We start from the raw sequence: 26646 nt of genomic DNA, 5'->3' as shown, positions 1-26646 counted from the left end.
ACATAATTTTGACCATTAAATTATGTTCAGAAACATACATACGTTTTTTCCTGTGCTCAACCAGCTCAATGGCCTGTTTTGCTGAGCATTTGGAAAACCAGTTGTCCCCCAGCAGAACAGTGATCTCATTGGTGTGGACAAGCTTTCCTGGCATGAAGGCAAGAGGACCCAAAGGTACCTGTCAAAGACATAGATATCACTAATGAAAATAAAACTTAGCAAGTCATACAGGTCTTAAATTTTTTAAAAAAGTAAACCACAGATTTTATAAAAATAAAAATTCTATAGCAGCTATTCAGTGAATAACCCATCATAAATATTCAAATTATCAGATCTGTTTGAATTTTGTACTGTACTTACAAAATCTGAAAACCTGAATTTCACCAGACAACTTGTTTTGTGACACAGAACTATAATACAGCTCAATGCTCACCTGAAAAACAAATTCACTTCATCTGAACATACAAACCTTGATAATACAAATTATTTGAGTTATATGCAGACAGCACCCATTTCCTAATAAAAGCCAGATCAGCTTTGCTAAATTATTTTGAAACATTTACTAATATTTTTTGAAATAAATAGGTATGATCAACTCAAAGATGAGCTGCTCTTCTCAGAATCTGTTTTGCTCATACTAAGTACCCAGAAATTCCAGTGTAAGACGTTGGAGCTCCCAGCAGGACCACAGAGTGTTTAATCTCTGCTGGGTCCTTCACCAAGCTGCAAACCTCAACCTCCCAGGGATGCTCCACAAGCACCCTCCCCCTCTAACTGCTCTCCAGGCTAAGGACAACAGATAAAAGCAGGACACTTCAGGCAGGAGGACACAGGTGACAATCACATTTTAGAACTTTACATCCGCTTCCTAAAATGTGAATCCCCCATTTGAACAAGCATTGCAACATCCAGGACACTGGGTTTATGATTTAAGACATCTTGTACTGCCTAAATTTTACAGGCAGTGCTTGGGCAAGTCCTCTGGGTGAGGAGGAGCCTTGGCCACCCCTACCCCTGTCCCCTGTCCTGGCATTGTGACCCCAGGCCCACTGCCACCTGCCTGGCTGCCTGTGGGCTTCAGCCGTGAAGAAATTCAGAAACTAAAATCAAATTACATCTAAAATGGAGGTGGCATGAAGTCCACATCCACATCAAGTCTCTCTCTTTTTAGGGTAAAAAGAGATCTATGTCAGACGGTTTTATCAGCTCCCGCTACTTTATTCCTTCCTCCTCAGTTCCTCAGCACAGCCACTTGCTTTCTCATTGTGTTTGTGCTGAAGCAGAGCACTTGGCCCAGTGGATCTCCTTGGAAAGCAATGTTCCCTCTGTTCCTTATCCCAGTGCTGGAAACAGCTCTCCAGCAGGCAGGACCCTGACTCTAAGACTATGCACAATGTGCTTTTCCTACACGTGTGCCCTCCCTGACTTGGTTTTAAAGTAGCAGACTGCACGAGCTGCCTGTTCACTCTTCCCCCAAAATGATGAAAGCAAAATTAAGCAAAATTAAAAGCATATGAAAATATTTGGCTAACAGGATAGGAACTGTTTCTATACATTTAAAGTAACAGATGTGAGTTAACATTGCTGCTTCAACTAAGAATAAGCACTATCTAGCTTTCTTTAAAAGCAGAGTTTCTATGCTTTGAAACAACACAATCTTTATGTCTTACATCATGTGGCCATGCATACACACATGAGAAATGGACTCTACACAAAAAACAGAGCTGTATCACCAGCACAGCAATGGGAAACCCTCCCTTTTCCCACATGATGAAATGTACTCCAAATTGTCTGACTAAAAACCCAACTCTGTATCTAAGCCAGGCTCCCAAGGAAGACAGTCAGGCACTGAGTGCTGAAATCAACCACTCAGTTATGTGCAGTACAACTTCCCTGGCTTCAAGGATGTATCTTGAGTTGAACCTGAGAATGGAAGAGGAAAAAAAGAGAAAGAGAAGCCAATTTGTTCAAAATTTTAGTGAGTGCAAGCCAACAGGGCAAATTTTACACAGGGAGCTGTGCAGTTGTTAGGGAAGATTCAGAGCACCAGAAAAGATTGCTATGTCAATGGGAAGATTGGTGGAACAAAAATTAGCAGCACCTTTTCATGTAAAAATCAATGTTCTAGGGTTTATTTCCATGAATCAGGAAATACTACAGCCACTTGCTTCTCAGGAAATGACTAAGTACCATAATTCAGTCATAATTATCGTTTTCTATACAATAGATTTACATATCAAACATGTCAGGTTTTGTGTTAAGCATTTATGTCATCAGCTTTCAGTTGTCAGTAACACTGTAATTTATAATGGATTTCAAAGAAAAGAGAAAGAAACAAAAGCAAAGGTTTAACTATTATCATAACAAATGTAACATTACTAAGTACTGGCAACCTGACTAACACCTCACCCCCAGTGCAGGCAGCCCAGGTTGAACAGTTTTAGCCCATTTTCCTGTGTGACCTCTGCCATGTACATACCATGACATCGTAGGACAACTTGTCAGGCAATGTCTGCAGTCGCTCCTGAAGAGCCTCATAATCACTCTCCACCTTCTTCCTGTTGACAAATTCAAACTGGTTCAATTTCACAGCTAAAGAGTTAATGGTTTTCTGCTACTAAATCAAAAAACAACAAAACTACAGAGAAATGAACTGTTTTACTCTAACACATACAGCTGACAGATTAATAACTCATTTCTAAAAGACATGGGATGACAAACATAATAGCTAGATTATTTTCTAATAATGTGTATTAAGATAGGTAAATGATTATTTTAGATTGTGCATGTCTTGTTCAGAATTGGAATTTTTCATGGTGCAAAGAAGCAGTTCTTTCACTAGGATTTGGAGTATCTCACTCCATGCTCAAGCCCGAGTTATAACACCACCAATATTTAGAAAAAGAACTGAAAATCCAGTTTATGCTTTTTAAGAGGCAAATTCTTCAAATTATCATTTGTAATACAGAGCTCATACACTGACCTCGGTTTGAGCTGACATAAATGAGCAAAATTTTAATTAATTCTGATTTTCCCATTAACTTTGTATTCCTATCAAGAGTCAACACTCCTGAAAGATGGCTCAACCACCAGGATTCTGTCACATCTTCAAGCATCCCTTCTGATACTTCTCCACCTAAACTGTAAATAAGGCTCATGCTACATGTTGCTACCCAGGAGAGAAATGGTTTGGTGAACTGGGACAAGGAATTCATTCCCATGGCAGACACCTGGCTTTCCACAGGACTTTGCAACAAACAGTGTTTCAGTGGCTGCAGGGATTTTACTGTGTGCAAAAGCAACTATGCTCCCTCTAAAAAAGCCTTTTTTTGTAAATGCATTCTTAAATACTTAAATTTGTCTGAAAAAAGTCTTTTAATGGACCCCTGCCATTCTAAAGATGGTCAGAAATCAGCTCCTGCATGAAGTAGCTGGCATATAAATGTCAGCTTTGATGATATTGTTTACTTGTACTTTCAAAACAATAAACATATATATGGTAGTAAATTCTGCAATAAAAGGCAACTGAAAGCACAGAGCAGCACACTTAACAATGCTGACCCAAGATGCAAATTACAGGTTTTCTGAGGATGATTCAGGAAAGCAATCTATAAATGTGCTGAAAAATGAATGTCACAGTTGATAACACAACTCTCAAAATATTACTATTGATTTTCTTAGATTCATAAGCAGAGTGAAATCTTTTTCAGCATTCATTTTGAAAAATTATCTGATACTCTTATGTTTGACTCATTTGCTTCACAGTTGAACTCTGGTGTAACCACCCTACTTTATACCTATTTTAAGTTGTTGAACTCATCCTGAAAAAAAGAATTTGGGTTTTTATGCCACTTGGACATTAAAACCGTATTCCACAGAACTGATTTACAAAAGATGCTTGCTGCTGCTTTGCTCTGACAGCAGATTTCTCCCAAACATTTTAGGCAAGTCTTTCTGTCCCTTGCCCACATAAGAGTGAAAACATAATTCACTTCCTTCAAAGAAGAAGGACAAACTCATGAATCTTAGCAAAATGCACTGAGATGTTTTGGGGGAGGAAGGAATATAATGAAAACTTGGTGTCAACAATAACAATCAATTATTTAATGCTATTTACAGAACCCAGCCTTCGCCTCAGGAGAACAGGATTTGAGAAATGGACTCCAAGCAGCCACTGAAAAACAAGGCCTGGCACATGTCTCAAGTGCAGGAGAAGACTCCGTGGGAAGAGCCTGGCATGAAAATCCCCCCCTCACAGCAGGATTAAACATTTCCATCATTTCATGGCTGAAAGTCACTCAACATTTCTTCATTAACCTGAAAAGAAGACACTAAGGTCTGACTGCTGTGTGTAACTGAATAATCTGATCAGGGCCAGGAGAAATCACTTGCCACAGAAGCTGTGCTACTGTAGAAGCAAAGAATCCTGCTTTTTGTACTGGGACTGCTGCCCTTTGCTGAGCAAACCTCCACCATGGCAATCTCTAAAAGTGGGGTCACATCCTGAACTGGGCCATGCAGATAAAGGAAATTTAAATTGATCATTTTAAATAACTGGCCTCAAACAGCATTACTTAAGGAAGGAAGCTCTCTCTTCATGTATGGCTGATGCTTTCACAAGCACTGGGGTGTGCCAGTGCTACGAGGAGCAATGAAGAACCAAAGGGAACAGGGAGGAGGAATACTGGGACTCCAGCTCTGAACATGTCCCTGGAAGGGGAAATGCATGTCTAGCTACTAATCCCACACCCAATCCATTACTGGATTCATGGCTTTAGAAATATACTTCAAAAAGTGCACTGAAAAATGGAAAATAATTTAATGGAAATATACTGAAGCTGAGCATTTTAAGACCCTATTGTTATTCACCCAATTCTATTCAACATCCTTCTGTGTCACTGACTACTTAAAAGGTCTTACATGAGCAAATTATTCAGTTGAAACAAAAACACTCAGCTCTTGCACAATCAAGATCTAAATAAGAGTACTAAATTTTAATTTTTTTTATGAAATAAAGATTGTATGGATGCTACAAAAACTGCTTTTCTATATAAAATAAATCAGTAAGTTATTTTTTTCATTAGGGGTTCTGTGGCCAAAACCCCCAAGTTCATGGGGTCATTGCCAGAGTCTGCATAAAAGCAAGCACAGGAGCAACTCCTCCTTCCAACACCAACACTCCCAGGGCACTCCACAAACCTCAGCCCTTGTAAAAAGGAAAATAATTGTCACGATTTTCTAAATGCTCAAAAATCTGTTCAAATTTTGCAGCTTTCTGCCAATAGTTTATTTCTGAAAAGTCCTGTGTCTGAGTGGAAGAATGCACATGCAGAATTTCACATGGGAGCCAGCAGGCACAGACACTGCAAAGCTCCTGAGAAACTGCTGGAGATGTTCTGCCTGCCTTCACCACAGCAGCACCAGTAGGCACTTCAATATTTCCCTTATTGAAAATTAATGCAGCCTCTGAATTTTAAACATAAATGAAACATATTAGTTTTAGATTATTTTTGCGAGCCAATAGTCAGAATTTAATATGATGATGTGTATAGATTGCCTTGATTTTTTTCCTCTTATCCAGCGCTTGCAGCCTATGTGCATTTAAACTAAAAACATTTGATACACACTAAATATAAATTATTTGCTTGGAGATCTTTCAGGCATGAAGAAAAAGCCTCTTAAAATAAATTTAAAATATTATATGCTTGATGGTGTATAACCAAAGGTTTAATCTCACCACTAAAGGGGCAGTTGCTGTGATTCTGCAATAACCCTGCAGACAATAATCAAGACAGCTCCTGTTGTTCTCTCAGTAAAATCATGGTAAACACAGCATGGATATATTGTAATTTGATATCTGTAAGATCAACTGTTATATCTCACAGTAACTCATAATATAAGATTTCATTCACCATTAAATGTACATTTTCCTCAGATGCCATACAAAACTATTATTTACTAGGTATGTTTTCTATTAACCATAGATTGCCAACTGAGAAAAAAATGCCCAGAGATAATTTTTTTAATATAACAAACCATTTATTTTAAGTATTAAAAACTAAGCTTTAGCATGCACTTTACTTGGGGGGGGAGTATCAGAGAAACATTACTTTCCACATTGTTTCAGCACAAGTGGAATTTCCCTACTTGCTCCATAGTTAGAAAACAACAATAATTCTACCCTGGGAGCACCTTGTCACCATTCAGGCAGATTAAGCATTCATCCAACGAGGTTACTTGGGCAAAATGACAGATGAGATAGGTTTTTAAGGCAGAAGTATAAACACTGAGGCTCACTGTATTTGTAATTTAATTGTATCAGTGAGAAATAAATATATTTTAAGGAGAGTACATTGCAACAATTCTGAGCTATCACTAACTCTAATCCCCAAAACATGCTAGCAGGATTTGACTCCCATCAGAATAAACAGCAATACTTTACTCAAACATAACTAGGTTACTCATCAGTATTTTAGACATGTAGACTTTTTTTACTTACCAGTGCTGGATTTTTTCTTGGCAGCCAGTGACCACCTGTCATTAAAACAGATAACTACTCGTGAAAAAACAAAGCTAAGCACACAGCTGCAATGTCAATGCATCAGAAACTAGAACAGGAGCTTTACAGATTTGGTGCTGCCTCCATCCACATTTTTATTTGTCAGGGCAAAGGCGTGTGAATGGTCGTTCTTAAGCAGCACACTTTATCACAGGCTAATGCAGAGTGATAACCACAGGAAAAAATCACAGCTTTTCACTTCTTATTTCGGTACAATACCTGCTCCATAACTATTAGGTGACACAGGATCTGAGATAAGTAGCAGTTTGTGCAATCTGCCGATCTATTTTCAGTGTTACATGTTTGCAGAATAAGAAAACAACATAAATTATAACAAGACATCAATGTAACTCCCATACTCAGTCATTAAAAAGCAGAACAAATGAATCTCACAGCACCAAAAACATTTTTCCTCTATCAGTACATCAACAAATGTCTCCACTGGCCACTTTAGCTTGAAAAAGCCCAAATTAACTTTGTGCTGTGTAAATACATAGGCATTTGACACCATGATGGGCTGCTGGCTTCTCTTCTTTCTGGGTGTCAAAAAAGGTATTTCACTTACTCCCTTATGCCACAACCTTTCCAAAGAGATACAAAAGAATTTACAAAATAAAGCTCTTAACAAAATAAAAGTCTTAATTAACACTGTTAAATTAAATACTTTTATCTTTTTTAACTGCAATTTTTAGACTATATATAGCAAACAGGCAGGATACTGAAACCTGTGACCTTCTCTGCCACAATTACATGGAGATTTTGTCTTTCAAAACATATTCTGATCTCTGAATAATAGTTACCAAAAATACAACACAAACAATTTCATTCAATTATATGAAATGCAATGAAGCCACGAGGCAGTTAAATATGTCTAGACAGCTTCTCAATACAAGCATTTTCTAGATTTTTTTTTTACAAATTTCGTTTTTCCTATAGCCAAAATAATGCTAACATTCGAAAGCAATTAATGAGAAAATTTGCAGAGAAAACAATAACATACATTCAAGTACCACTGAAATCACTGGAGCAGATAATTCTTTTTTTTTTCCCCAAACAACAGAATGAAAGACTTTTTTTTTTCAGTTAGCATATGTGCAGCTTTTGCACAACAGATCTCAGACCCTGCACTTCCTACTCATGCAGGAATAAAAAAAATGGGACTACTTTGTGAGCTAATAATTCTTTAAACAGAGCAAAGTTCTTAAATTAAAAGGATCAGCTTTACATTTGTGGTTATGTTATTTCATAATCCATCAGGAAAGTCAGCCAGGTAGCTCATCCCACATAAGCCAAGTTTAAATTTATCATTTGCTTTAAACTCCTACAAATCAAATGCCTAGCAAAATATCTTCCTTAATGTGCAAGGCAACTATTTTTAAGCTTGAGAGTAAATACACAGACTTGTACAGGACACCAAGCCAGAAATCTAATTCATACTGTTAATATGAAGCCCATTTTAAGAGTAAAGTTTCTGCAGGAGACATAAATTGTCTGGTAACAAAGCCAAGGCACACTGGAGCCCCTCACTAACAAGTTGAGGAGTCCAAGCCTATTCTATCCACATCCTTCATCCTTTCACATTTGGCAGTGAATGTGAAGTACACAACATAATTTAGCATACAAAAATGTTTATGAAATCCTTTAAGAAAGTTTCCATTTAATTGCCCCATTACAGATGAAGATGGAAAAGACAGGAAGCTTTCCATTCCCAATACATGACTTTCCATGCATGAAGTGAGCTGAAAGCACAAAAAGAAAAGCCCTGCAAACCATAAGAGCAGCATGTTCATTAACCTCCACATGATAATCCTTTCGTAGCTGCATATTAACTAGTTACATATTCATAATCATTTACATTATTTAGAGGACCTTCTATGAAAATTTCCAGGCTATATCCATTAGCCACAATGTTAAAGGTTGCAGAAGATAGTCTACTTAATGTTTCCAGGAAGCTTTTTTAATTAGTAAATATGTAAATTGGGCACATATGCTTTTTATGTTTTTAAGAAACAGTCCATCAGCGAAACAGCATAGGGGCATATGCTGTTTCCATCACCCTTTATCCCCCTTAAAAAAATAAATAAAAAAGAGAAAAATCAATAACACCAATCAATTTTAATTTAATTCTTCTTCTTTGATATAATCTCTCTTGAAGGGATACCAAAGGGTGGAACCAACAGCAAACCTTTTCATTTCAGTGGCCAGCATAAAATGAGACCTTTTACAGAAGTGCCAAAATATACCACCTTAAAAATGTTGCAGGCTGCACTTCTGGAACTGAAGTCTATTAAAGAATAGAGAGAATAAATATTGAAAAACAGATGGAGATCAATTATGCATATGACCTTTATTAGGTCATTCTCACTGTTTGGATAACAACTGGTCTTATCAAAGCAAAGAAACAAATAGATAAATATATAAACAAATCTTTGATTTTTTGCCTTTAATCAAACACAGGAAAATCATTAGTCTATCTTCCACACATAATTTATATCCAGAGTTACAATTAAAGAATGAAAAACCCTTTTAGGGTAAATAAAATAAATGATCTGCTTGTTTATCCACTTGAGTTCAATTTACCTGGACAGCTAGTGCCACCAAGTATACCTTACTTTTAAGGCATCATACGGAAGCAGTATCAACAAACTCTGAATTCTCCCCTTTTAGGCATAAAAATGTATGAGTTTGTGAATGCACATGGTTATCAGTGGCTTATCTGCATACTAAAATATTTATTAAACTACTCTTGCAGCAGACTTAACATTACCTAATCATGGGTCTGGTTATTAAAACAGGATCCACTGTCAGAAAACATATTCCATAGTCTTAAAAGAAAGCAAACAGGCAAGTATCTTGTTTCCTTCCCTTTAACCAATAGCCAGTTGTTAAAATGCAGTGCTTCTCAAGCCCCTGACCCACCAGAACCACACCTGGGAGCTCCACTGCAGCCCCTGGGGACAGGGGAGGCACAAATTCCTGCTGGATTAAACCAAACCTTGCAGCAGATGATGTGCTTGCTCTGCTCTCACTGCTACGTGCCTGAGCTATTTCTGGGGCTGCCTGTGTTGCTGCTTTTAGGGAATCCCTCGTTTGTAGGTGTCACAAGCAGAGCACGAGGATCAGCTTTGGAGCTGTGCTCACGTCCCAGGTGTCCCCAGGTGTCCCCAGCTCCAGCTCAGCAGTGTGATCCCAGGGCAGACTGCAGGCTAATGACTCCAAACCACCCCCAGCAGCTCCTCATCCAGCCAAGGACTTCAGCAGCTGAGCAAAGACAGGGAATTGCTTCTCTCTGCAACACATCCTCCCTTCCCTATCTATTTACACACTACCTTCTCCATCATCTTGTATTCAAAGAGTTCAAAATCTCCTCCATGAATTCAAGTGAGCAGCACTTTGAAAAAGCAGTGCACTGATTCTGCACGCTGAGTTACAACCACTGACTCTGCTCAGGGCCGGCAGGGGAAGCCAGAGCTCCTAACTCAGCAGCCAGGCTCTAGAGTCACTTCCAACACTTCCCTGGCAATGAGCACAGGTGAAAAGGATGCTGCAGCACAAAGCAGATCCTTACCTGTATGTGCCATGGGTCTCCAACCTATCCCACACCACCCCAGCAGGTTTTCACCCTCCTGTACAAGGGCACTTCCTTCCTGCACCTTATTTTTTCCTGATCTGTTACTTCTGCAGGTGCTCCCATTACTAACAGCTGAATGTAATTCTCTCTGGTGCTTCTGATTAACAAAGTGGTGGCACAAAGAGGTCTCTTCTGCTCTCCATTCCCAGACTACACTGTTTTATTGAGGTACTTCTCCAGGGTGGGGAACACGCAAGTGAATGTTTCTCCCTACTGAGCAGCTCAGCACTGCCTACAGAGGTGCTGGGTTCAGCACACAGAGGATAATTCTCCCTCATCCCTTCTGAACAGCAATAAAACAAGCTGCCAAGTCAGAACCTTATTTAAGTCTCAGCTTGTGAAAATTTTAAGTAACAGAGCTGGTCCTGGTATCACCTGCAGGCAGTGTGGGGCACCAATGCTGAACCTGCTCTATGTGAGTTGTGCAGCTATGTTCAAGTCCAGAGAATTAGAAACTTTTAAGTTTCTGAGATGGAAGTTAAATTCAATGAAAATGATGAAAATAAAAATGTTGCATCAGATTAGGAAGAGATCCTAAATGAATGAGAGGCCACTTCCACACTTGCAAGTATGAAGGTGGAAATGTGAAGCACAGCACAAAAGCAAAGTTTCCCTTTAAACAAGTTGCAAGTTAGGCCAAACAAATGTCTGCTGGTTCTACATGCACACTTGAGCACTTTGCTTCAGAACTGTGGCTGACAATCTGGCTGGTCTTCTGAAATTAGAAGCTGGGGACACAGATCTAATCCCAGCTCTGATTCTGTTTCTTCTATATGGCCTTGAGCAAATCACAACCTCTCAGTCTACATTTCTTCATCTGCAAAATGGGGATAATAGTATTAACCTACCCACCTCAGAGTGTTTAATGATGATTAATTAATGTGAGAAAAGCACTCTAAAGATGTAAGAGCACTATATAAGTGATAAAGCATTATTTACCACTTGAAAAGTAATCTGAATAAAATCAGATATGCAAGTAATTTGTTTACATGTAGCAATAATATAATTTGTGACTATTTAATCTTGAATTAGTCTCACTTTAAACATCCTTTTCAATCACATTTCCAGTTACTTAGGGAAAAATGACAGTATGGAATACTTTTTGTGGAAGCAAAGGAAGTAATGAGGTGGTAATTAAAGTAAGGGTCTAATAAAGTCTAAAACCAATGACTTGCCTTCAGGAGACTGTCCCTGCCATTTGGGATTGTAAAAATATCTCTGTTTCAATCTAGGTCCTGTTGTTCAGAACCTTCCACCAGTGTATGCTGGTTTCCTGAAATGCAGATCCATGTTTGCAAGGCTCATGGTAAATCAAACATCATTTCCATTACTGACTTCCTCCAGGTGACTCCAACTCTGCACAGCTCTAGATGCTAAATATTCCACATTCAAGTATTTACTGTGGTTCATACATGCACATGAGCTGCCTCCATCTAGAAATGTTTGCAGTATCAAAACCCTCTCTGCCATGCAACTCATGCATGAGATTTCCCTGTTGTACCCCCAAACACTACAATTTTACCCATGAAATTACCAGTTCACATACCACTTTACATTACAGAACACTAATGGGTGGTCAAATATTTAATCATCTCTTGGTAACAAGGATGTAACAAGCTACAGAAAAAATAAACATTTAAAATGAATTTTCATTTTTTCCTCTAGGAAACTACACAGTACTTGCCTAGAACACAGCAATCACTGATGGAGAAAGACAGAATTAACATTTGTACAATTGTTTTTCCTAGAGCCCCATTTTCAATCAAAAAATGAAATAAAACTATTAAAAATTCTTCAGTCTGTTGGCACACTGTATGATCTAATGCAAAAGGAAGCACTTCTGAGTTCTCATATTCATTTATTAAATCATATTACTCAAAAATGCTACATTCCAACAAATTATTAACATAAAACCCCCTTTGGGTGGCAACTTTTGCCTTTTGAAGGAATGTGTTTGGGAAGAATACTGCAGGAAAAGAGAGAAAGAAATCTGAATCATGGCAAACATTTTTTCCTAAAGTAAAAAATCTTACTTAGAAATATAGCCTTGATTTTGACTTTTCTTTCAAGACACAAGTGAGATCTACTGTTTTTCTATTAATTGTGTATACACCTGTGGGTCTTGCAGTTTTGTAGAAAAAGTAGTACATAACTATTATTTATCAATAAATAAGTACTAAGTTCTGACTTAAATTATTTTGGGGAGCTTGAAAATTCTACACAGCAAAACACCTCATGGGCAGCAGGACGTCTTCTGCTGACTGAGCTCCACTGACTCCAAACCACCTGAGTAAGGTGGCACCCAGAGTCTGGTCTAATCCTTACTCTGAGGCACCCAGAGTAAGGTCTCATCCTTCTCTGGCAGCAGGCCAGTGTCCATGTCCTGTAACTTCATCCTGAGACAAGATAAGAACTCCAAAGTTAGTATTTCAGCTGAGGTCAGGGAAATGTATCTGTGTGGCTCCACCACAGCCAGGCTTGCTCAGGTACCCAGAGAGCAGCAGGCAAGCACAGGCACAGAACTCCCATGCTCTAAGCAGCCCAACATCTCAAGCAGGTTTTGCAAGCTCTGATGGAGTTTATAGTACAAAAACTATGCTGCTAGCAAAACCTAAGCTTAACTGGCTTTAAACTGCCATGAGCTGTGACACCTGCCTCACAGACATAGCTGCAGGCTGTGGTTCAGCTTTCAGCCACAGTCCTGAGTAAACTCAGCATCATCCCTCCCTGGCTCCTGCCACTCAGCTCCACTGCCTCATCCTCCCAAAGCTGACACGATCTGCTGACAGGCATTTGTAACCACATCAGGGATCCACACTGGATGAAAAATAGTCCAGGAAAGAGGGAGGAAGAAAAAGGGGCAAAAAGGTCAACAATAAAGTTTGGTTTTAAGCTGGATCCCAGCCCAGTTCACTAAGCACTGTCACAAACGTGCCACCCTAAAACTGCTAAAGAACTGAAAAAAGTACACACAAAAAGATTAACAAGTTGTTCAAATGTAAGTCAGCTGCACAACTCACAAAATCATTAATGAAAATTTTGAGCAAGGGTCTGAGACTGCTGCTCCTGTGCCGCAGCCTGTGCTAACAGACAGGAGAACTACAAAAGGAGCACCTGCACAGTGCAGCAGTGTCCCAATGCAACCAAACACAGAGCCTTAGTGTTCCTGCTGCTCTGAGAGCAAAAAGAGGTAAGCCATGAGCCAGCAGATCCACCTGCAACACTGGAGGCTCAGACTAAAACAAAGGATGATTTCACAACCTCAAAGGATGAAAGAAGTACTTGAGACAAGGAGCATCCAAACAGACCTGAGAAGACAGGCTACGAGCTGAACCTATGGAATGGAGATCTGCAAAGCCACTGAACACCATTCCCAAATGGTACCCTGGTCACTGCATCTGCTCACAGCCTTTGCAGACAGCTGTAAGAGCAGCACAATTCAGTAACACTTCAATTTTGTGCATAAAATCTCATCTACACATTTTAGCTACCAATGAGGTTGAACACAGACTTGCCCTCTTCAGAATAAAGGCAAAGCTCTTTAAACTCTTTTGTCAAATCTCCTACAGTTACCATTAAAAAACCTACTGAAGATCTGTTAATTTATTTCACAGCTCTTGGCACTATATAAACTTGTGAGTATTTAACTCATACTAATAAGAACATGGACAAATATTGAATAAAAAAGTAAAAGTGATGATCAATTAACACTGGAGGAACAATAAGTATTCCACAAAAAGCTTCCAGATCATGACTGAATTAGCCCTTTTACTTGAATGCAGCACCTGAAAAAACATTACCGGAACCAGTGGACAGGGTGGAGTGTATGCCACCACAATTTCCAAAAGGGTTACTGTCCAGGTACCTTTTTAAAAGGAACAGGGCAAATAAAGCTTCACACAGGTTCTTTTAAAAGGAGCACATCAAACCAAGCTTTAGACACTCAGTTCCCTTTTCTCAAAGTTATTGTACAAAATGAAGTCCTGCTGCACTGGTGGCTCACACCCAGGCATTCTCTGGATTGTGTGAACTTGGACTCAGGTTGGAAAAAGTGCAAACCATGGGAGACACTGCACTGGGAAGCACATCTGAGTCTCATCTGTGAGAGTGCAGGCAAGCACTTCCTGATCTCCAGTGGCTCCTGAGCAGCATCAAGTGAACAAGACCCTGCTCTGCTTCACTGCTCCTTTTCAGACTGCAGGAACAGCTCTAAAACTGCCCAGTTGCTGATTTCACAGCACAGATATTACTTGGAAAAGACAAACAGAAGCAGTCAGCCCCAGAAGTAAATCATGTAGAAGAGGAAACAATTTAAAGGAGTGTAAGCTTAGGATTCTGTGATTTGCTTCTCCATAACCCACCTACAAGTTTTTTTAACTGTCAAAAGACTTTAAGTACCCAGGATCTTGAAAATCATTTGGAAATTAAAGATTGTACAGCTCTACCATTTAAATTCATAAAAATTAAGAATATGTCATAATGCACAATGGCCAATGAGTTCCAGTAAGAGCTGCACTCAATCTAATTGTGCTTTGCTGTCATGGTGAGTGACAGGAGAATCACTTTCTTGTCCTAATTTTTATAAAAGGAAAATAAAAAAGTGTGTTTGTCAGTGCAATACAAAAAAAAAAATCATACTGCCACCTAATAGTGGAATCCTTTAGATTCTCCATGCCTGTGTCTGCACTCTGCAAAAGTCTCTTGGGTCTAATTGGCTCTGTAATGTCTCCCATTACACGTACTGTCATTGCACTGCTCAGGAACTACAGAACCTATCATCCCACTGCAAATTCACTGTCTACACAAGTCTTTCCAAATCATACACATCTGACTTGTCAACTTCCCATCAGTTAGTAATCCCAACCCACCTGATTGCAGGAATAAATGTATATCAAATATTATGTTTAAACGCAGGGCCTATAGCAGGAGAAACCTCCTATTTAAATATTCATTTTACAATTCCTCTACTAACTTGCAATAGATTTACTGCAGTATTTTCAGCTAACATATATTGCTTTTACAAGTAATCCATGACACATACATTATACTCTTCTTACAGAAATATTCAAAACTTTACGCAGGCATTGTGCTTCCAATGATGGTCTTTATCATGAAAATTACTAGATATTCTTCTATAATTTATCCCCAAGATACACATTCTAAGTCATGTTTTTATACAAAGTGCCTTTAGTACGAGCACTGAAAATTGCTTTTAACAGTTTGGTCTTACTATCACCACAAATTAACAAGATGAAATCTGTCCAACAGGCAAGCAGTCCTAAACAAGAATTAAAATTACTTTTCACCAGGGGTCCTAAACCTAGAAGTTGCAGCTTCTATCTGATTAAAGACAGAAAGTCATGGACATCCTTTTCTTTCAGTATTTTTAAGCAGAAAGGAAGCCTCAGCTCACAATTTCTCCAGGTCAGCTCTTTAGCACTTAAAAGCTCAAACCTATAGCTGAACCAGGGCTGTGCAATGGCCTGGGTGTTAAAATAACCAACCACAATTCTAATATTATCTTTAATGCTGAAGATAGGTACTGCTGTATTCCATGATTTCACTAGAGGTTGCCCTCACATTAATGGGAATAAATAGGTTTCCTTGGACTTAATCAAGCATCACTGGGACAGCACAACATCCCAGTAATTAAAAGAAATGTATTTGCCTGCCAGTATATAGAGATATTGTTCTGGCTAAGTAACTTCACTATTTTCCATGATCCTCACACTACAATTCCTAGTTTACTGAAGTACTGGGTAACTAATTCTCCTTCATCTTTGTGCTGAGACAAAGCAGGAGCCTTCAACTTCAGTGGTTCTGTGGGAAAAATACAGATCTCTGAGAAGAGGCAGCAGAAATGAAAAGACCTCCTCCATCTTAAAATACAATATTTTTGTAACTGGAAATACCGTTGTAATCCAATTATATATATTCATTGCATAGAGGGAAAGTCTACTATATCTTCATCACGACACTCCATTGTAACCAAGATATGTAGTTCTTTAGTATAATTTCATATTGAAGCTGAAGTGTTCCATTTTTTTCAGCCAATTTGCAGAAATTATGTAAAGTTTCCCTATGATAAAATATAACTTTGGTACATCAGCCTAACAGAGGCTTAATTAATGGTCTCCTGGGCCTCTTTTCCACTGGAGCAGATCTGTTTAAGAAGAGTCTTAAACTTGCTTACAGAGGGGTCTTACCATGAACTGGGAATAATTCTCTGTGGCTATGGCAGACGTGTGCTTACACATTAGGCCTGACACCAATGTACCAGGGAAATTATTCTTCACCAGATTCCACCACCCTGAAAATTCCCTGAAGGAGCCCAAGCAGGCGAGTTCCTATCACCAGTTATTGGCAGGATGGGTTCCAATCCGTGAAGGGCAGATGATGCAGAGGATTCCAGCAGACCCTCTCACTGTTCATCCACATTAATGGCCAGATGGCTACACAGGTCTTTTAGTAATGATCTAAGGGGTATTCAAAAGTAAACACATTTGTGCACACAATATTCCAGACAAGGCACATTTTTATACCCCACAGGTGTTACTCACTTTTTCTCAACTAAACCAGCACGTGGCAAAATAAATACAGGCTGGAGATAAAATCTTCCATTATAACTGAGGAACTCTAACGTGCATCTTACCATCTGCTTAAAAAATTCTTAATCGCATGAGCAGAAAAAGTGAAAGGTCCGCAGACTGTACTTGTGTCAACAACACCCTGCACATGACCACAAGTTATTTCCAGTGACTCCTGCACCCACACGGAGGTCACTGCGAGGCTGGAATCTACAAGCCCCAAATCGCGCTCCTTAGGTTTTCAGGACCCACTTGAGTTAGGTCATGAGTGTAATCTACACGAAAAAGTATCCTGAGTTTTGTGCTATGGTCTCAGGTGAACTCTTGGGAACAATTTCTGCAGAAAAAAATGGTTCTTTGAAACCCATTTCAAATACAACCAATGACTCCTAAGGCAAGTCTCGAACAACTAAGTTTTGACCCACGGTCTCCACAAGCTGGCCCAGGAGCACGCTGGCCCCGGCATGACGCAGGTCACAGACACGGCCGGGAGGTTTTGGAGGCGTGACTGTCCCGGAGGCCCGAAAAATCACGGAGAGGCGTGTGAGGACAAAAACACGCGTTCATGGAGAGGCGTGCAGAAGATAAAAACACGCGTTCGTGTAAAGGATCAAAACACGCGTTCATGGGCGCTGCTAACCACGGCAGCCTGGGGCAGCACCGGGGCGCGGGCAGGGCCTTCCCTCCTGCTGCCTCCCGAGCTCGCTCCCCGCGGTGTCCCGGGGGCTGTGTCTCGGGGGCTGTGTCTTGGGGGCTGTGTCCCGGGGCTATGTCCCCTGTGTCCCACAGGGTTGTGTCCCGGGGCTGTGTCCCAAGGACCGCGTCCTCAGCCCGGGGGTCTCTGGCTGCCCCGGCCCGCCTGGCCCGCCGCCCGTGACGTCACGCGGCCACGTGCCCTCCCCGCCCCGGTCCCCCCGGGCCCGGCCCTGGCCCCCCGCGCCCCCCGGCCCGGCCCCGGTGCCCCCTTTACCTTCTCGTGCTCCCGCCGGAGCCGCCCCACCAGCGCGGGGCTCAGCGGCGAGGCGCCGCCGCCGGGGGCCTCCATGCGGGCCGGGCCGCGCCGGCGGTCTCCGGGGCAGCGGGGAAAGGGAGGGGAGGGAAAGCGGCCGGTCTGGGCCGATCTCCTCAGCAGGGCGAATGAGTCCTATAGAAATGTTTGTGCAGGGCGAAGCGCCGGCTCCAGAGCCGCATCCACGCGGGGGCCGCCGCCGCCTGGGCCCGGGGCGCCGCCGCTGCCGGGGGAAGAAGCATCTCAGTGTCGCATTCTGGGCCGCGCCGCCGCCGCCTGGGCCCGGCTCCCGCCGCGCCGGGGGAGAGCCGGCCGTGGGTGCCGGCGCTGGGTCCGGCCGCGCCGCCCGCCTGCTGCACTCTGGGTACGCGCCCGCGGCCCGCGGGAGGCACCCGGCTGCGAGCCGCGAGAGGCGGGCGCTCCACACCCCCTGCCCGGCCCGGCCCGGCCCCCGCGCCGGGCTCCGGCACCCCCGGGGCTCCCTGGCAGCAGCCCGGGCCGCCCCGGTGCTCCCGCGGCCCGGTGATGCGGAGAGCAGGCCCCGGGCGGCAAGGCCTCGGCGGCGGAAAGCGGAGCAGCGGCTGCGAGGCGCTCAGACAGGCCTGCACTAATCCCGGAGCCACAGAGACACAGCCGTGTGTCCTCTGTAACCGCGAGGTGCTGTCACAGGCTGTGCCCTCGGGATGCCGGCTCTGGAGAGTGTCTGTGCGCTGGCAGGGCGGCTGGCGGTGAGCAATCACAGAATCACAGAAAGGACCTTAAAGAGAGAATAGAATCATCACGATTAGAAGAGACCTTCAAGATAATCGAGTCCACTATCTGCTCAGCACTACCTTTGTAACTCCTAAACCACATTGCCCAGCACTTGTGCCAGACAACTCTTAAAACCTGCAGGGATGGTCACTCCATCACATCCCTGGACAGCCCATGCCTGACACCCAAATGTTCCGATGCCTGACACCCAACAATGAAAACACTTTTTCAGTCTCTAATCCAAATCCCCATATCCCCCCTGCCATGAGCAAGTACCAGCTTCTGCTAGACCAGGTTGCTCCACGCTCCTTCCAACCTGGCCTTGAACACTTTTGAGTTATCCACAACCTCTATGGGCAGCTTGTGCAAGGGCCTCACCACCCTCACATGAAAGAATTTCTTCCCAATATCTAACTTAAATTTCCCCTCTTTCAATTTTTACCCATTACACCTTGTCCTTTTTCTACAGTGGGCTGCCATGACTTGGCAGATTGCAAACTACTCTTAGAAATCAGAGCAGCACTCAGACTTGCCTATATGGCAAACTCCCTGCGTGGGAAGTGAGTGGGGTACAGCCACCCCTGGAATACCACAGGTAATTTATGTGCAGTAAACTCACTGGCCAGCTCTGTGAATGCCATTAGACACCTCTGGCACATCACAGTGATGGAAGACAGCCACGCTTTAACAGCGTGCTGGATGGCAGCACTGCTGAAGGCTGAGCAGCCTCTCATGGTGCTTGATGCCATCCTAGCACATATATTTCAACTTATACACCCCAAACACCACAGAGGTGTGTTCATAGACGTTGTGTTTAGTGCTGAACCTTTCCCTTGAGTGAATGAGGTTTTCTTTTATGTTTGCTGGTAGAGGTGAGGGTCTCATACTGTGTCCCCCACAGGAGTTAGTAAATATGTCATAAGATGGAGGTACAAAGGGTCATCATGCCTACATATAGATCAAGAATTTCCTTCTCCAGCCAAAGAATCAATACTTCTTTTCCATGAGCAGAACTAACCCTATACACACACCACAAAACAACTGTTTGTTGTATACATAACACAGTATTTGCTCTGCACTTTTGTAAATCCATGTTCCCATCCCCCTTGAAGAGCTTGTTAAAGCTCTACAGATGAGGAATTTAGAGACAATTTTCAAAGCATGGTTACCCAAGCTGGAAGTTAGCTTTTAGCCAGACTTTAATACAGCTTCCAATATTGCAAATAAAAATTTGCAACTGCAGCTGGGTAGTTTGGTTTTTGAAATAACTACATCCATAATCTTTAAGAATAATTGAAAGTTAGCTAAAATCTCTGGCACGTGTTTGTCACTGAGGGAAGGATTCTGGATCCTTTAAATGGAAAAGAGAGATCTATATATTGTTATCAGAAAATGACTCACCAGCAAAAAGATATCCCACGTTTAAACAGGTTATATGAATCTTGCAGTCCTTCTAAATGCCCATTGTAGGTAATTCCCTTTAAGCCTGCTCAGAACCTCTTCAGAGCTTCACTTCAGGGCTCACAAAGAAGATAGTACAAATACAGGTCATTTTAAAATGTTCTGGTTGATTTCATTTCATCTCAACTAGATCAGAAGATAAAACAGATGTACAATATAAAGATACAGTATCTTATTTGAGATTTTAATTTTTTTGCCTGATATAAAAAGTCCTTAAGTTTTTTATGTCAGGCAACATAACAAGAGGAGCCACAAAGTAGGAATTTTGTATCCCAAGACACTATTTTCTAAATAGAATGTAAAGACATGCCATCATTTCTCTTGGTGCCTCTTCCAAAGACTTCACCATTTCCTGTGCCTTGAGTAGACTATTTAGTCACTGAATGTGTTGTGTTCATGGCCTCTGACAGTTCCAAAGTGAGAGGCTGCATCACTATCAGAGTAATGACTGCTTGCCTTTGGTTGTACTGATGATAGTATGGAATAGTTTATGGCATCCTTTTGTACATTTTGTTTTTCAGCTGCCAATGAAGAAATGTTCTAATAGTGACAAACAGATGGGATACAGCATTTGCCAAAGATGAGCATGAAGCCTTTCTCACATTCTTTTGCACTTATAACCTGTACAAAGCCACTGTCACCAGTGAAACTCTATAGATTGTAAAATAAATAAAATTGAAATTTAGCCTTCTAAGCTGCAGATTTTTTTTACTTGTTTACAACATTAAATCTTTAGATGCTCTACCAGATGATTTTCATAAAACCTTGGAGAAAACTCTGGAGGACTCTCTGTAATTAAGTGAGGGAAAGGCAAATAAGCAAAGCTTACATGTTCTCTTCCAAGTGTCTGGCTTGGTGCTCAGCAGACATGCCCATACTGGAGCTGAAGACAGAGCTGCTGGCAGAGCTCCTTCCAAACCCCAAGCTGGTCAGATTGGATGATCTTTTAAAATGAGAAATCAGTGTCTTGTTTTCAGTTCTAATATGAACAGGTCAGCTGTACCTGTGAGAGCAGTGGATTAGAAGCAAAGTCTTGGAGAGGTCAAGTTAAGTTTGCAGCAGAAAACCTCACACCAGGGCTCTGGCTTGAAGACATTCTCCTTTGACAAAGAAGTCTGTGCCTTCTCCCATACTCATTCAAAGTCATTCACCCCCACTCTGCAAAGACAGCAGCCACAAGGGAGGGGGAAAACAAGGGGAGGGGAAAAAGAAAGAGGCACAGGAGAAAATGCCCCAGCCAGTCTTTCTGCAGAGAGAAACAAAGCTGAATCCATGGCCCCTTTGTTTTACAAAACCAGAGCCTTAGATCTTGACAATATAGGTTGCAACACGTCCACCAAAAGTTATGGATGAAGACAAGAGGGTTAAGAATCTTGGAGCTCACACATGTGTGCAAATACATGGCAGAGCTATGCTAAGAACAGTTGTGTGGGGATTGGCTGGAAACTGGGTACAGGAGAAAGGCAACAAGAAGGAGCTCATCATTATCAAGTAGGAGAAAAATTATCCTGAGACAGAGCTCCCATGAGAGGAATGCATCTTTGGAAAACAAGATGTGACCACCTCTGTTGTCAGCACATGGACACAGTGTGAGAACAGGAATAGTGAATGAACTCCCCAGGCCATGAGCAGATTCCCTCATCTGCTGAAGGGAAATTTCATACTCAGTCTTCTGTCATGAAAAGCACATGTTAGAACTCTTGGGAAAAAACCCAGAGTAGTATCTTTTTGTTAAAGCTAACTCATAATCAAAATGCCATAAGAACAAGTCCATTTTGGGATTGTATATATAATTCTGGCTGCAACACCCATCCTGCATGCTTATTATGAACTTTTAGTGATTTTTAAATTCCTGTGAAAGATTAAAAGCCTTTCCTTGTTGCTGTGATGTGCCAGGAGGATAAGTGCCCTAGCAAATATTTAAGAGTAACTGTCTCCACTCTGCCAGCAATAACTGAATATTTTTCTATCCAAAAGTTTTATTCTGAACAAAATCACTATTAACTTTTCTAATGAAGGTTCTTTATGTTGCAGGTAAGTCCTTTTGGGCCTTCCTGTTGGAAAAAAATATGGCCATGAGTCCTCCTCCTTTGGTAAATCAGGACGGCAACCCAGTTCTACTTGAGCTATTTAAAGGAGTGCAGCTCTGCAATGCTTGCAGAATCATGGTCAAAGCCTGCATCTCCCTCAGTTTAATCAGCCTGAAACAGCCAGTGGTTTTTGTTCAGATAATGACAATGGAGTCAAACTACAAGACACCTTTCATTGTCCAGACATAGAACAAGTAAGGTTTTTATTTAGTTGTTGTTCTGAAACATCTTGGAACATTAGCATGTTCCTCTCTCCTGTCTTTTCTCATTACAGAAAGGTGAGAGGCTTCAGGGATGACACCAACATGCTACTGGTTTTTTGGTTACATACTTAAATACCTTAATCATTCTTGAAATGTAAGCTATGGGGCACTAGGTGACAGCTAAACATTTATTTGCTCTGTGTCACCAACTTAGCCTCACCCTTGCTGTCCATCCACACAACTATCCCATGTTTAACGTTCTGATACCTGAGAACCATCAAACAGATGTTCCCTCAGGTTCAGTTTTTGGACAGGGTTAAGTAATGATTAGGTTGATGTTCATTTGTCTCTGCAGGGAGAAGAAGGGGCCTGATTTTCTGGTTGAAGCTACTGGACCTTAAAGTCCATCAACACAGTGTGTTTTGTTTCCACATTGGTAGTGATGAAGAGAAGTCTGGATCTGTGTATTGGATTCAGTCAGGATACAGAAAATTGTCACAAATAGCCCATACCTTTGCAGACACACATGTTACCACACACATCTAGGGACAGCTAGTTAAAAAAAAAAAAAGAGCTGCAACAAACTGTAAGCTGTCTCATGAGACCATCTGTAGAAATTTCATTTTTCCTGATAAAAAAGGCATCTATGTAAAATGTACATAAGGCAGGATAACCAACTATTAGTGTGCATTATGCTTTAACCTTATTATGTGTTTGCTAATAATAACAACAGAGCTTGTTTTCATGTTGCTGTCACGCAGCAAAGTTCGGGGCCCCTCGCAGCGACACAGCTGACTGTAGTGTAGCTGCTGTTCTGTGAGCACTGTCATGCTTGGTTTGGTACGTGAAACTTGGATGCTTTATTTGTATGCTTTGTAGTTGCTTCTGCCATCTTTGATTAGTATCACCTGGAAATCCCTGCTTTTCTGCATGTAGTCACACCCAAGAGGAAAGCCTGACTCGGAAAAGATTAGTGTCACTTTGCTTTTTCCCCTCATCTTTTCCCTGTGAAGGAGGAGAGCTTTCTGATCATGGCAGTGTATTAGTAAAGATAGCCTAGATACCAAATACCTTAAGGGCCTCAATCTCCTCTCATATGTCCCAGAATTAAAGCTGAAATAACTCTGTTGACTTCACTGGTGATTTATACCTGTACTAGAGTGAAAGGAGAATTAAGTTCTGAGGTTTGTACGAGGGGATACTGTGAAATTTACTTTTTTAGCTTGTTAAACAGACAGTACCAAAGGCAGGTTTCCATTAACAGGAAGACTGTGGCATTAAGGATGTCTGTTTTTCTCACAAATTATTTCCTCTCTTGTGGTAGGGTGGTGATGAGGGTGGCAGTGTGAGAGCAGCCCTTGCGCAGACTCAAGGGACAGATTTAGAGGTCTCCCACACCACAAATGCACAACTTCTTTTCTGATGTTTGGGTCACTAGCTCTCTTCAATACAGCAACTGTCAAACAAAGCTGGTAGCACAAAGTGTGAGTGAAAGCAAAGCCTGCACTTCACTTTTGCAAGCTAAAACCTTGGCCCACAACTGTGTTCAATACAGGTCTTGCATCAGGTCCAGCACGAGCCAGCTGGGCCAGAGCCAGAGAGAATTCTCAACCAGAAGTGGCCTTGTTAAATACTCTTTACTGGGTATGTTTTTCTGCCCATTATTGATCAAGGGCAGGTTATACGCCATTATTTTTTGCTGTAGCACAGAAGCCAGTTTGATGCTGTTAATGTCTCAGAAAAATCTTCCTCTGGTTTGCAGTTTGTAGCAGGGGTACCTGCTAAGTGGGCATTCCCACTGCCTTCTTTCCAAGTGATCAAGGGACATTTCTCCAAATAATTGGGTTCTTGTCCCTACAATGCAGCAAGCCAGCACAGAAGCACTAAACTGCTTCTCAGATTTTTTACCTGAGTTTCTGTGACTGAAGTAAAGCTGGTAACTACAAAGGTTGGGTTTATCATTATTTTCAATTAATAATTTTGTCTATCTCTTTAATTGTAATTTCTTATTCACTTCAGGGAACTATTTACATATATTTACATATATTTATTTATACACTTTAACAAATGTACTCATATTAAAACAGGGCATTTCTTTGACAAGCTTAAACCTGTTTCCCTATCATTCAACTTCCCTTTCATTTCACCTTTTGTTTTCTTTCTTGGTATTTTTTCTACTTTAAAACACTGCATTTTGTTGCTAAAGGCACCTTTGGTTTCCAGATATCCTTCCAATTCTGTTTAGTTCTTCTCAGTAAAATCACAAATGATATTGAGCGTTACATTGATTTTTAACAAAACAGCTGGGATGGGAATATGACAAACCAAAGGAAGCCAGAAACCACAGTCCTCTACTTGTGCTGCTACAAACCAAAAGCATATTACAATTCATTCCTACAATTCATTCCTGCAAGTCCTTTCTTAAGCATGTAATCCCAATTATGGACACAGTCCTCATGGCTTCAGGGAAAGTAACTTCATGATCCAGGACTCTCCTCAAGAGAGAAAAATTCATCAACTTGCCTAAGAAGGAGTTTTTCTGGAAGCTGTAGACTGAGGAGAGTCAGAGCACGACTGGAACTCCTTTTTGCATAACCAGATCAAATCTGGCCTTGGTAATAGTGAGAAATTATTACCATCTGAATTCTAATCCATGGCATATGCAATCGGGGCTGGGTGGTCTCATTATAACTTCTAGGAGAGCAAACCTCATCTCATAAACCACCACTGCAGGTGGCACTTCAAATGGAGGTCTGCAGGCTCAGCAGTGTAACTCCACTTCTTGTTGAACTCACAGAGCATTTTTAGCAAAGGAAATGCAACAAAATCAGTTGTCTTCATATTTTCTGACCCCTCAAGATTCCCCCAAGATGCTTATGATCATTATTTAGAGAAAGAAAAAAGAATAAGAGACTTGAAGTACATATTTTCTGTGGAGTGATGTAAACTACAAATATTTAAGCAAACATCAGTAAGATGATCCCAACACTTAAGGCAAGCAACAATGAGCCCCAAAGAGGGAAATACTTTCAAAAGATGCAGTCTGTTTTTTCAGGACACGTGTTCAAATAATACCAATTTTATAAAACACAACAAGTTAGGATTTATTAGACTCCTGTGCTAAAGACAAGTGAGTTTTTCCATATCCTTTGGCATATCAAATGTAATTGACCTCATTGAGAGGAGAGACATTCAAAGTGTTTTAATAACCCAAACTGGGCTCCATATCAATTTACATGAGGAGCCTTAACTGGTGTCTGTTTACTGGCATTTATTGGGCTCCATTACAAGGAAGGTCCTGCCTGCCCATCTCACCTCATTTCTGTTTTCCTCTCCATGCAAACCTGGTCTGTTCTGCCACAACAACAGCCAGCAGGCATCCTTGAGTGGCATCCCTGTGGTTTAAAATTTGCATGGAAAATTATAGTGGCCCAAAAGCAAGTCCAAAACATCATCATGGTGGCAGGACTGGAAGGGCAGCACTTCTGAACACCCCCTCAACAAGAGGGTGGCAGCTCAGCAAAGAGAAGATGCAGAAATATTTGCCACTCTTGGGAACAAAGATGTTAGGGCTGCTTGTCCATAAAGAGCTCTGCACTTTGGGCCAGACATTTTTGCTCTTGGCTAAAAACCAAGTTATTGACATGAGACAGCCTTGATAGAGAAGTTGCTGCTAAGGCACAAAAATGATGCTGGTGAACTAAAGACATTATTGTAGCTCAGTTAAGAGCAGACACTACTTTTATATTTGATTTCAATGTATTTTGAATTTATTTGTTTTTAAAAGCATCTAGAATTTAGGAGACGTATATATATATATATATATAATAAATCAAAATAAGTGAGGAAGTGACAGCATAAAGAACTGGAGACTTTGAATAATATGTTTCATTTTAAAATTACAAGAGCATAAATGCACAAAGTCTTAGAGGCCTCCATCCAACAAAGCACTTACATGTATACTTAATTTTAAGTCTCCCTACAGTCACGCTTTGCTGAATTGAAGCATAATAATGGTAAACTTATAGGCCAAATTCTGGACTGAATTCAGTAGATGCAGATGTCTTTAAAAGGAAACAATATGTGTATGTAGAAAGCACATCTCTAGACACGCATGCCTGATCACTTGCATTCATGTTCAGAAACTGTCAAATGCAGGAACATTTGTTTCCCCTGATTTAAAATACTTGCCTTGTTTGACACAGAGCCACTTTGCCAGCAGAAAAAATGGTCTCTGCCCAGAAGACCTTACAATCTGAAATTTGGAGAGATGAATAGCAGGTAAAATATAGAAAAGGATGAGAATGGAAGAGAGCTGAAGTAATAGGCTCACATGGTTATTCATTATAGACA

The 26646-nt window shown here is 41.2% G+C and overlaps 1 protein-coding gene across 4 annotated transcripts in view; it reads right to left on the bottom strand.

Annotated features, from left to right (window-relative positions):
• URI1 (URI1 prefoldin like chaperone) overlaps positions 1-26646 on the bottom strand; it is a 64374-nt gene that overhangs the window by 22949 nt on the left and 14779 nt on the right. Inside the window, exons 1-4 of one of the 4 annotated variants that reach the window (XM_064723323.1) lie at positions 17748-18193; positions 6500-6534; positions 2480-2558; positions 43-178 (exon numbers count right to left, since the gene is read on the bottom strand). In XM_064723323.1, the coding sequence (XP_064579393.1) occupies positions 43-178; positions 2480-2558; positions 6500-6534; positions 17748-17822 (325 nt within the window). In that variant the 5' untranslated portion in view covers positions 17823-18193. Of the gene's footprint in view, positions 1-42; positions 179-2479; positions 2559-6499; positions 6535-9888; positions 9916-10127; positions 10346-17747; positions 18194-26646 lie in introns of those variants that run through there. The other 3 variants (XM_064723326.1, XM_064723324.1, XM_064723325.1) reach the window with 3 other exon arrangements.

This window comes from Zonotrichia leucophrys, chromosome 11, assembly GCF_028769735.1.
Source record: "Zonotrichia leucophrys gambelii isolate GWCS_2022_RI chromosome 11, RI_Zleu_2.0, whole genome shotgun sequence".
In the NCBI taxonomy this organism is placed as follows: Eukaryota; Metazoa; Chordata; class Aves; order Passeriformes; family Passerellidae; genus Zonotrichia; species Zonotrichia leucophrys.
The sequence above is the reverse complement of the archived record's forward strand: the minus strand, read 5'-3'. Positions and strand labels throughout refer to the sequence as shown.